The 10359-nt window shown below is 49.8% G+C and overlaps 5 protein-coding genes across 5 annotated transcripts; 3 read left to right on the top strand and 2 right to left on the bottom strand.

Moving 5' to 3' along the window:
• Positions 1 to 246: 246 nt before the first annotated feature.
• Pdw03_6459 (Fumarylacetoacetate hydrolase FahA) lies at positions 247 to 1536 on the top strand (the record flags this gene model as incomplete). Its single annotated transcript, XM_014679978.1, has 1 exon — positions 247 to 1536. The coding sequence occupies one exon, from the start codon at positions 247 to 249 to the stop codon at positions 1534 to 1536; it is 1290 nt and encodes a 429-aa protein (XP_014535464.1).
• Positions 1537 to 1761: 225 nt separating this feature from the next.
• Pdw03_6460 (Maleylacetoacetate isomerase MaiA) lies at positions 1762 to 2442 on the bottom strand (the record flags this gene model as incomplete). Its single annotated transcript, XM_014679977.1, has 1 exon — positions 1762 to 2442. One exon carries the CDS (start codon positions 2440 to 2442, stop codon positions 1762 to 1764), a length of 681 nt encoding a protein of 226 aa, XP_014535463.1.
• A 725-nt stretch (positions 2443 to 3167) lies between these two features.
• Pdw03_6461 (Fungal transcriptional regulatory protein, N-terminal) lies at positions 3168 to 5769 on the top strand (the record flags this gene model as incomplete). The annotated part of the gene is made up of 3 exons (XM_014679976.2): positions 3168 to 3375; positions 3439 to 4057; positions 4113 to 5769. 3 exons carry the CDS (start codon positions 3168 to 3170, stop codon positions 5767 to 5769), a joined length of 2484 nt encoding a protein of 827 aa, XP_014535462.2.
• A 190-nt stretch (positions 5770 to 5959) lies between these two features.
• Positions 5960 to 7306, top strand: Pdw03_6462 (Asparaginase, putative; the record flags this gene model as incomplete). Its single annotated transcript, XM_014679975.1, has 1 exon — positions 5960 to 7306. The coding sequence occupies one exon, from the start codon at positions 5960 to 5962 to the stop codon at positions 7304 to 7306; it is 1347 nt and encodes a 448-aa protein (XP_014535461.1).
• Positions 7307 to 8421: 1115 nt separating this feature from the next.
• On the bottom strand, positions 8422 to 9062 carry Pdw03_6463 (uncharacterized protein; the record flags this gene model as incomplete). The annotated part of the gene is made up of 2 exons (XM_014679974.1): positions 8422 to 8701; positions 8764 to 9062. The coding sequence occupies 2 exons, from the start codon at positions 9060 to 9062 to the stop codon at positions 8422 to 8424; spliced, it is 579 nt and encodes a 192-aa protein (XP_014535460.1).
• Positions 9063 to 10359: the final 1297 nt, after the last annotated feature.

The raw sequence follows: 10359 nt of genomic DNA on the forward strand, positions 1-10359 counted from the left end.
GACCTCTTGATCAAATACCCCAGATCAACCTTGGATTTCAGCTTTCTAAAGAAGCAATCCTTGTGTGAAACATCTTTCCGCGGGAATCTGACAATTCCCGCGATTATCCTTCAGTCCGCATCGGCTGGATGCGGGGAGAGCGGACAATTTCCGCACTTTTTCGAGGGGGGAAACAATATAGCCAGGTGGTGAAGGCCCAGTACAGTTCTATTCTGTTTCTTTAAACTCCTCAACCAATCACTTATCATGGCTTCGTGGCTTCAGATCCCCAAGAACTCGCCGTTCTCGCTCTCCAACATCCCCTTCGGGATCATCTCAACGCAATCTGCATCAAAGGCAGCTGCAATTGCAATCGGTGATTATGCATTGAACTTGAGCGCATTCGCTTCATCTGGAGGCTTTTCACAGCTACCAGCTATCGAACAACATCTCGCTGTTTTTAGCCAACCGACACTGAATGACTTCGCTGCACTTGGTCGCCCAGTGCACCGACAAGTGCGCGAGTATCTACAAAACGTCTTCCGTGCCGATACAAAATTCCCACGGGTTCTTAAGGACAATGCCTCCCTCCAGAAATCTGCTCTGCTTCCCTTGTCCCATGTTACCAATCATGTTCCCATGCAAATTGGCGATTACACCGATTTTTACGCCGGTCTGAACCACGCCTACAACATTGGCGTCCTCTTCCGTGGCCCAGACAATGCACTCCAACCCAACTATAAGCACCTGCCCGTTGCATACCATGGCCGTGCCTCGTCAGTCGTGACTTCGGGTACACCCCTCCACCGTCCCCAGGGTCAAATCCTGGCGAACCCCGCCGCGGATCCCAAGGTGCCTACTTTCTCTGCATGCAAGAAACTTGACATCGAGCTGGAGCTTGCGTGTTTCATCGGCAAGCCCAATGATCTCGGCAAACCTGTCCCAATTGATGAGGCTGAGGACCACATCTTCGGTCTGGTTCTCATGAACGACTGGTCCGCCCGTGACATTCAGGCTTGGGAATACGTTCCTTTAGGTCCCTTTAATGCGAAGAATTTTGGTACCACCATCACCCCTTGGGTGGTTCTGATTGATGCGCTCGAGCCTTTCCGCGCTGCCGGTCTGGAGCCGGCAAACCGCGAGTCTCTGCTCCCCTACCTGCGCGAGAAGCGCGCCGACAGTGCCTATGAGATCCCTCTCGATGTCGAAGTCACCAACCCCGGTGGTCAACCCACTCTTATCGCTAGCAGCAACGCTCGCAACCTCCTTTACTCATTCCCTCAGATGGTTGCTCATCACACTATCACGGGCTGCAACTTGCGCACTGGCGACTTGCTAGGATCAGGTACTATCTCTGGTAAAGAGGCTAAGACGCAGGGTAGTCTATTGGAACAGACTAACGGCAAGGTTCCTCTCAAGCTGGCGGATGGCTCTGAGCGTATATTCCTTGAGGATGGTGACACTGTTACCCTGCGCGGTATGGCTGGTACAGAAGGCAACTATGTCGGCTTCGGCGATTGTGTCGGCACTATCTTGCCTGCTGTTTCGCTACGGTAGATGACATGAAATGAATCAACTGATCAACGTTGTATGTTTTAGCTTAATTTTTTTTTTATTCTACATTGTGAAACTTGCAATCAAAGGCTTCCGCTAGTTACATTTGGCTATCACAACCAGGATAAACAATCCACTGCTATGATTCCGTCAACATATAATTCAACATCTGCCTACAGCATGACGACAGAATACCGCAGGCACAACGACGGATAGTAATTTTCTCAGCTACTCTTTAATACGAAATTCCTCAGGAGCATCATCCTGTGACCTCCAATGTCCCTTCTTGACGGCCTCCTCCATCTCCAGGTTCTTCACAATCTCATTCGTAATGGGAAACTGACCCAAGTCAACACCAAGCCGCTGAGCTCCCCAGACAGCAGGAATTAAACACAAATCAGCTATTGTGATGAAATCTCCAACGCTAAACTTCCCAGCTGATTTTCTAACAACAGCCTCATAAGCCCTGAGCCCATCCTCTACTAAACCCGTTGACCACTCAGCACGATCAACACCCAGCGGCCCAACCCGCTTCAGGATCCTGAGGTTCGTAACAGGCTGTATATCACAAGAAATCATGTTTGCCAGCGTACGTACTGCAGCGCGGCTCTCTGGGTCTGAGATCGGAGGGAGCAGCGCGGGTCCTTGCTCTGGGAATGCTTCTTCGAGGTACTCAAGTGCGGCGAGAGATTGTGTAATTGTCACAGGTGCAATGGAGTCTCTCTGGATTACTAGGGCTGGCACTGTCCCAGAGGGATTGATGGCCAGATGGGTTGAGGAGGATTGCTCGCCCCTGAGGAGGTTCACGTAGATGGACGTGAAATGTATTTGCTTTAGATGCAGGGCTATCCGAAGTCTGGCAGAGCAGGAGGAGCGGAAATAGGTGTAGAGTATCACTGTATCTGTCATTGTGGCTGAATAGGTGGGTGTTCGATCTATGGGATATTGGAGTAGCAGTGATGGTACGACAAAGGGCCCAGATGGAAGAAAATTTGTGCTGATGAACCCAGCTATCCAGGTTTAACTACATTATGTCACTTTCCCCAGACGCGGACCTTATTTTCCATTTACCTTACCCCGGTAAATTGCCTTGTCCATGTAGAGGTAGAGTACACGGTGCGGAATGCCTTCCGTCAGAGTTGAAGCCGAGTTCAAGCGCTGCGGCTCGTACATTTCGGCTATACCTCTCGGGATTTTTATTCCTTCTAATTGATTTGCCTCGTGGGTCGTTCTACTTTGTACTTTCCAAATTGCATAAGAGCCTCTGGGGGGTGCAGCCTTGATCTTTTTGCGCGACATGTGCTTCTGCGAGTTCCTCTTCTATTGGCTCTGAACCGCCGGTCTAGGGGTAATATCACCAATCAAATTCCGATGAAATTAGACAAGGATTTCATTCATAAAAGATGGTCAAACTCATTCATTAGCCCTATCATGATTAAGATACAAATTTTTACCTCTCGAAAGTCCGATCCTAAAATGGACTGAGAAGCTTGTGCGGGGCTGACGGATATCGCCGGCTAATAATCCTGGCTCGCGTCTCTCTCTCCATGCAATTATCCACAGCATCACCTATTACCCACAGAATCCACTTCCAGCACCGAGCTCCTGGCTAACCCGCCCAGGAACGGTTGACGATGGATGGTGTCAGATCCTCCCATCCGGACAAGCGATACCAACGCACTTACAAGGCATGCATCCCTTGCCGGCAACGGAAGGCCAAATGTGACCTAGGAACCGGCCCAGATGGCCTTCCGATCGGCCCACCATGTGCGCGCTGCCGAAGGGAACTAAGGGAGTGCGTGTTCCCCGAGAAACGGGCGTGGGAAAGGTCCCGCAAACGAGGTACACGAGAATTGAGTGCTTACCATATCTGAATCGGCTGGTCTCTAAATGGTCAATTTCTAGCGCGATCACCAGAGAGCTGTGAAACGGATGTCTCACCTCGAAACTCCAGTCAACTTACGACGACATCACCTGATACTTCTATCCTCGCACAAGGACGGATCCAGAACCTGCATCATGCAGGCGAAGTCACCAGCTCAACACCCGAGAACAACTTTCAGCCGGAATGGCCATATCATCGGGATGGAGGGGAGTCTTACCGTGGCCCCCTTGATCGCCCTTCTATAGGGTCTTCACGAACTGATCAGTCCCACTCTCATTTATATGAAAATAACCAACACCGATCGAATTCTACCCTCGCAAGCTCTATGATGCGCACTGTCGTTTCGAGTGGCAATGATGCACTCAACATTCTCTTCGAAGCTGCAACTGCTCAAGAAGAAATCAGTCTTGAGGCTCGCTCTGAATCTCTAGCTGGGCCTCCGTCTGCAGGCCCGAGTACCCAAGATCGACAAGATCGAACACCCGGAAACAACGAGTCCGCGTTTGAGTCGATGGCACGGGTAACACGTCCTGTCAAGCTATCCGATGCCACCCAAGACACTCTCAATGTCTGGGAGGCCTGCCGGTTTGTCAAAATGGGTTTATTCACTGCTAGAGAGGCTGTAACTTTTACTGATCTGTGCGTTCCCTCACATGTTCCATGTCTGTGCCAAATGAAGGCTAACCGAAAGCAGGTTCTATGAGAACATGTCATGTCTATCTCCGATCCTGACTGACTTCTACGCCAATCATCGATACCACCACTGGCTGATTACTCGGGAGCCGGTTCTATGCTGCACCATTCTCATGATCTCTTCTCGCTATCATGTCCTTCCCGGAGCAGGAGGAGAGTCGAGGAATTTCTTCATCCACCACCGACTATGGTCCCACTGTCAGAAATTGACAATGCGGCTTATTTTTGGGCAAGAGAAAACAACCAAATCCAAGGTGCGGAGTCTTGGTACTGTGGAGGCGCTTCTGTTGATGTCAGAATGGCATCCTCGCGCGCTGCACTTCCCGCCCGAGACGGACGGCTGGGATGATGATTTAATTACAGCGATTCCCAACAACCATGATAATATTGATTCAAGCTCAGCACCTGGCAGTCGTGGGGTAGAGGATATAATTGAACCAGCACGTCGATCTGACCAGATGTCCTGGATGTTGCTTGGATGTGCGCTCTCTCTTGCACACGAGCTGGGTATATTTGAGACAGAAGGAAGCACCTCACCATCCGACGAACCGGAATGGGGGGATCAGATGGCAATTCGCTGGCAGCGCGTACAACGCCTGCTATACGTCTACATCAATCAGTTGGCTTGGCGGATTGGATGCATGTCACCGATTCCCCAATCATTGAACCATGCGATCCCGGGCACACAGAAGCCACAAGGACTGAGTCCACCGGGCAGCACATGGTTGACGTTCATGGATTCGTGGATTGAGCTTACCAAGCTAGCCAAGTCTGTCACCGACATGTTCTTCCCCTCTGCCGCGTTTGCACGCCAACTTCTGCACAGTGGCCGATATGTTGGTCTTCTTGAGCATTTCCGACCTCTTCTGAACCAATGGAAAGACAAATTTCTACAGCCCCAGGTACTCGATAAAGCATTCTACAACGATCTATTCATCGAATACCACTTCGTCCGTGTTTACACCCATTCAGTGGGAATGCAAGCAGTAGTGGAGCGTGCTGTCGCAGAGAACGGCCCCAACAACTTTGACGGAGTGCGACCCATGACCATTGATCCAACAGACTACGAATACATCCAAGAGGTGATCTATGGATGTGGCCAAATCTTGCAGAAAGTCACCCATCTAGCCGAAGCAGGGGCTTTGCGATTCTCTCCAGTCCGAATTGTCCTTCGCATAACTAGCGCCTCGATATTTTTGATGAAGGCGCTCAGTCTGGGCACCAGACAAGCCAAGCTCCAGGAATCAATTCAAATCCTCGAGAGGAGCATCAAAGCCCTCAAGTCAAATGCTTTGGATGATGTGCATCTCAGTACGCGGTATGCCGCGCTGCTAGAAATGCACGTTTCGCGCTTGCGGCGCAATCTGCTTGCATCGTCGAAAGTCGTGAAAAGTAGTCAAGACGCCCCAGGAAGATCATCCATGGGGCCCCCTCCTTGGCCGGACAATGGTGACCGACCAAATCTCAGCAGGGCCTCTGTATTGCAGGACCCACCACCTGCTATGGGATACATCCCGTCGTTGAACGATATTGGTGCAGACAATTGGCTTTCGCTACCCTTTGACCCATCGATGGCGCCGTTTGATATGAGCCATGGATGTCAGTTCCCGATGTATGAAGGTGGGACATTAGATTTTCTTTCAAATCTACCATCGTGAAAGACTCAACACTAGACACGGAGCATTCAATTAGATAGCTTTGTAAGCAGCCCTATCTGGTGGCAATCACGCAATGATAGAAAGTGATCCCCCCCCCCCCCAATTCGGACAATACTCACTCCGCCTTGTCTTTCCCCGCACCCAACAACAACCAACATTGGACTTCCAACCAGTCCTATTACCCAGAAAAATGACGAAGCAAGCATTATTCAAACCCACTTTAATCATCCACGGCGGCGCCGGCAACATTCAGCGCTCCAAACTCCCCCCCGACTTATACGCCGCCCACCACGCCTCCCTCCAATCCTATCTCCGCTCAACCCATACTATCCTCAAAAATGGCAGTACAGCTCTGGACGCAGCTGTGCACGCCGTCTCTCTCCTCGAAGATGACCCTCTCTTCAACTGCGGCCGTGGCAGCGTCTTCACAACAGCTGGCACAATCGAAATGGAAGCCTCCGTAATGGTGACATCCGTGAACCATCCCGACGCAACCCAACCAGGCGCGATCAAGCGCGGTGCAGGCGTGATGGGCGTCCGCAATGTGCGTCATCCGATCCGTCTTGCGCGCGAATCCCTTCTCAGATCGGGTGTCGCCGCCGATGGATCTCCGGTAGATGACGGAGGGAGTATGCATTCTCAGCTTGTCGGTCCATATGTTGAGACTCTTGCTCGGGAGTGGGGAATGGAATTTTGTTCCGATGAGTGGTTCTTCACGCAGGAGAGATGGGACGAGCATATAAGGGGTTTGAAGGGTGAGGAGGAGCCTGTGGTTTTAAGTCAAGGGACTGTCGGTTGTGTTTGTCTTGATCAGTGGGGGAATCTGGCTGTTGCCACTAGTACTGGTGGTTTGACGAACAAGTTGCCTGGGAGAATTGGCGATACGCCTACCTTGGGGGCTGGGTTCTGGGCTGAGGCTTGGGATGAGATTGTGCCGGGTGGTGATGAAGCAGTGACAGAAGACTCTTCGGTGGGTGGCTTGCTACGCGATGCGAGGAACTGGCTGGGGGATTGCATGCCGTCGTTCTTGCGAGATCAGGCCTTATTTCTGTACTCGTCCCTGTCGGGTGATGGTTCCTCCCGGCAGCTGGACTTGGGTTCTGGGAAGACTTGTCATATTTATCAACCTTCTGCTCAATACTCTCATCGGCGAGCTGTTGCGGTCTCTGGGACTGGGAATGGAGACTCTTTCCTTCGGGTTGCGGCTGCACGCACGGTTGCCGCAATGCTACGGTTTTCTCCGCCTGGTAGGTTCCTTTCTGGTCTTGCAGATGCAGTGACGGCTGTTTCTGGGCCAGGTGGGGAACTTCAACGTTCAGCTGGCTCCAGGTGGAATAATACCGGTGAGGGCAAGGGCGGTATCATCGGCATAGAGGCAGAGCTTGCCCCTGTAAACCGGGCATCGGATTTCAAACTACATCGGGGTAAGGTTGTATTTGACTTCAATTGTGGTGGTATGTGGCGTGCCTGGGTAGAGGAGGATGCTGCTGGCAATGAAGTTGAGAGGATTATGGTCTTTCGGGAGCAGTATGAATAGAACAAGTTCCCTCTAATTTGGTCAGATGGTATGTTCCTATATCAAGATGATTTCTTCTGCAATTGTTCCCAGCTATTTTCACGAATGTGTTAGCAAGGTTCAAATTTACTGTAAAATCTAGTGACAGGAAAAGCAGAGGAGGCAAAGACACACAGACAGAAGGGGATTACTGCATAGGCGTTAGTCCAGTTAGAACACGGACATACCTATCCTGTATGTACCACCCCATGCGGGGCAAGGCAACAATCCTTCATCTAGGAAAATACCAGGCAGAGTCTATAGATGCCCAAATTGAAGATTGCTCTTTTTTTCAGTTTTTAACTATCATCCAGCGTAGTTTGTTCTAATCAACCGCTGTGGGTAATGCAAATAGATGTGACCACACCCTCTCCGAAAAACACCAATCACGGACTGGGCGCTGTAGATAACTAATCCGTGTTGAGGACTGGAAGTCTCCCACCAATCGGTTAATAAGCGCCATGTCTAAAAGTAGCCGCGCTGTTGACGCGTCATGCTGTGTATAAAACAATGACACTCCCGGCTTTTGAGGGCGATTATATCAGAATCAATTATTTATTCTCCCTCGACCTCGAGCTTTTTAGTCACCCATGATATCCTCATCATACCATTGAGCCTAGACACAATAACGCGTGGTCCAAGCGGATCTGTCTATCGCTAGTTATACTTCGCTGTCCTTTTCTCCATCCCCAGGTACGAGGTAAATATTGCTTATCTCGAGTGATACCTCCAGTGGTGAAATCAGTGGCAGCAGTCCTTACTTGGGAGGAAGCAGCCCCTGACGTGTCACCATATTACCCTCGAGTTGGAATGTGCTTTGTCTGCATCGCAAATGATATGGCTTTTGACCCTTGTCTTTCAAGGTATTCTTGTATTTGCATCAAACAGTATATCTGGAAGCAACTTATTCTTGCGAAGAACTGGTAGATAAAAGCCCTAGTGTTGGCTCACCGTGCTTGAAATTTTGAGAAATGCCTCGCATAGCTTTCGAGTCAGACGGTCTAAGCAAGTAGAAGCAAACAAAAATCCCACGCAACTGGAGTAGAACAATCAATCTATCGATGTATCCCTGGCAAGACGAACTATTCTAGATAGTATTAAACCCCGGATCGAACGTCTGTGTGGTAATACTTTTGGACTTCGGCGTGCCAATTCAAGATGTGGCCCAAGTCTGGGCTACATTGATTGTCTTCCTTAAGAGGATCGTCCCGGTCAGCATCGTGGAAAGGATCAACGATCCACGGATGACGTTGTAGTCGCCTAATGTCTTCAATTTTTGAGGTTCCGTCATCAAGCCAAAGGCCATCGTCGTAATGTCTATGCCAATTAAATAGATGAGACGTTGCGCTCCAGGATTGCTCATCGGCATCTTCACACCTTTTGAGCCCCACACTTGTGTGTCAGTATAGGTAACAAGCAACATGGCAACTTTTACTTACTTTGGAAGAGCTGGAGGAGTATCTCCCAGCATGTCAAACAATTGTGCATTCTGAAAAAGTCCAGATTCATACTCATAATGTTCGCTCGCCTGGATTTTTTCACCTGAACGTAGAACCCAGAAGTTCGCCCACGACACAGGAAAGAGTTTGTGTCCAACATGAGCGAAAATCTCAAGGGTCAGATTTTTCTTCGTAGTAAGCCCGAAAGGAGGTGCGGTGGTCCACGGTAATGATCTTTCTGGTCGGCAGTAGAAAGATATCTGGAACTCCTCCGCTCGGGAAATAGCTGTTTCGGTCATAGTGTCGGGGGGGTACATCACTTGCATAAATGATTGTGTGGTATTTGTCCAAATTGCGGCAACGAAGCCGATGGGAGGTATTCGTCTGAGCGACAGGTTCAATACTGGTGAGGCCTGATCATGGACCACGAGAGAATACCATAAGAGGCTCAGGTGTGGTCTTTTCCATGAGATCGCATCGAGCAGCTTCTGATGGTCTTGTTTGGCGTGCGAACATAGAGCCTGTCTGATACCAAAAGATGCAGATCCAACCAAGTTGCATGGGATGGTTGGATCAAAAAAGGCACTGCATAACAATGAGTCAAGGGCGTCTTGGGTAACACTCAGGGTTATCCACTTATCGATTTTTCGGAAAATCCCACGGAATAGAATAGGAGTTGTTCCACGGGGGGTTGGAGGACGAGAAATCATCGCCGGTGGAGATAGTTTCGGGCTAGGTATATTTCGCGATGGAAGCAGCAAGACGGAGGCAAACCCAACCAGCATTTCTCTTTCGAGACCATGTGAAATGCAGAAATCCAAGAGGATGTTGAAAGCCACAGATGAATTCGGTAATGATGCGGCCCATTCGTAGCTGTTCGTGTACTACATAAGCAAAAATCAAAATCGAAGTAACTAAAGAGCTGGCAATGGTCCCTTTTGTGATGACTTTTATCTTCAGCTCGTAGCATCCAGGAAGAGTACGACCTACCCCGTCCACTCTTCACCCGAGCTAGCCAACGACCTTGTGTGATGATTTCCCAATAGTGCTCAATCATTGAATCGCCACTGTCATGGAAAAGGGCACAATCCTCGCCAGCAGATTGGAGTATTTCAACCCAGCGAGAAGATTAAATGTATGACCAAGCCAAGACAATGCTTGTAAGATATGCGAGTTGAAATTCTCGTGCCGCGAGCGTGACACCACACTCTGATTGTTCGATGTTGGATCTATACACCGTGGGCAGCGGAAAGCCAAGACATTGGAGATAATCAATGGACTTCCATTGTTGGCTACATCTAGGGTGATGAGTAGTTTGAAGATGCAATGATGACCGTAAGACAAGCGGCGACTTTGTTCCACCTGTCAAGTCAATGTTCTTCGGCGGTTCGTGGAAGAAAGGGAGGACATTTTCTAGCAGACCTAGAAAAGCCTTCAGATGCATGTCTAGCGATATGTTTGCTCCGTTATGAGTAGATGCTGCTTCACTCCAAGAGTCCAGAGTCGCTTGCTAACATGATTGGAACTGAGTTTCTGGTGGACATATCCCGTCACCGGGGACCCATGATTCATCATCGCTACTCCGAGAATCGGTTA

The sequence above is a fragment of the Penicillium digitatum genome, chromosome 2, assembly GCF_016767815.1.
Source record: "Penicillium digitatum chromosome 2, complete sequence".
Lineage (NCBI taxonomy): Eukaryota > Fungi > Ascomycota > Eurotiomycetes > Eurotiales > Aspergillaceae > Penicillium > Penicillium digitatum.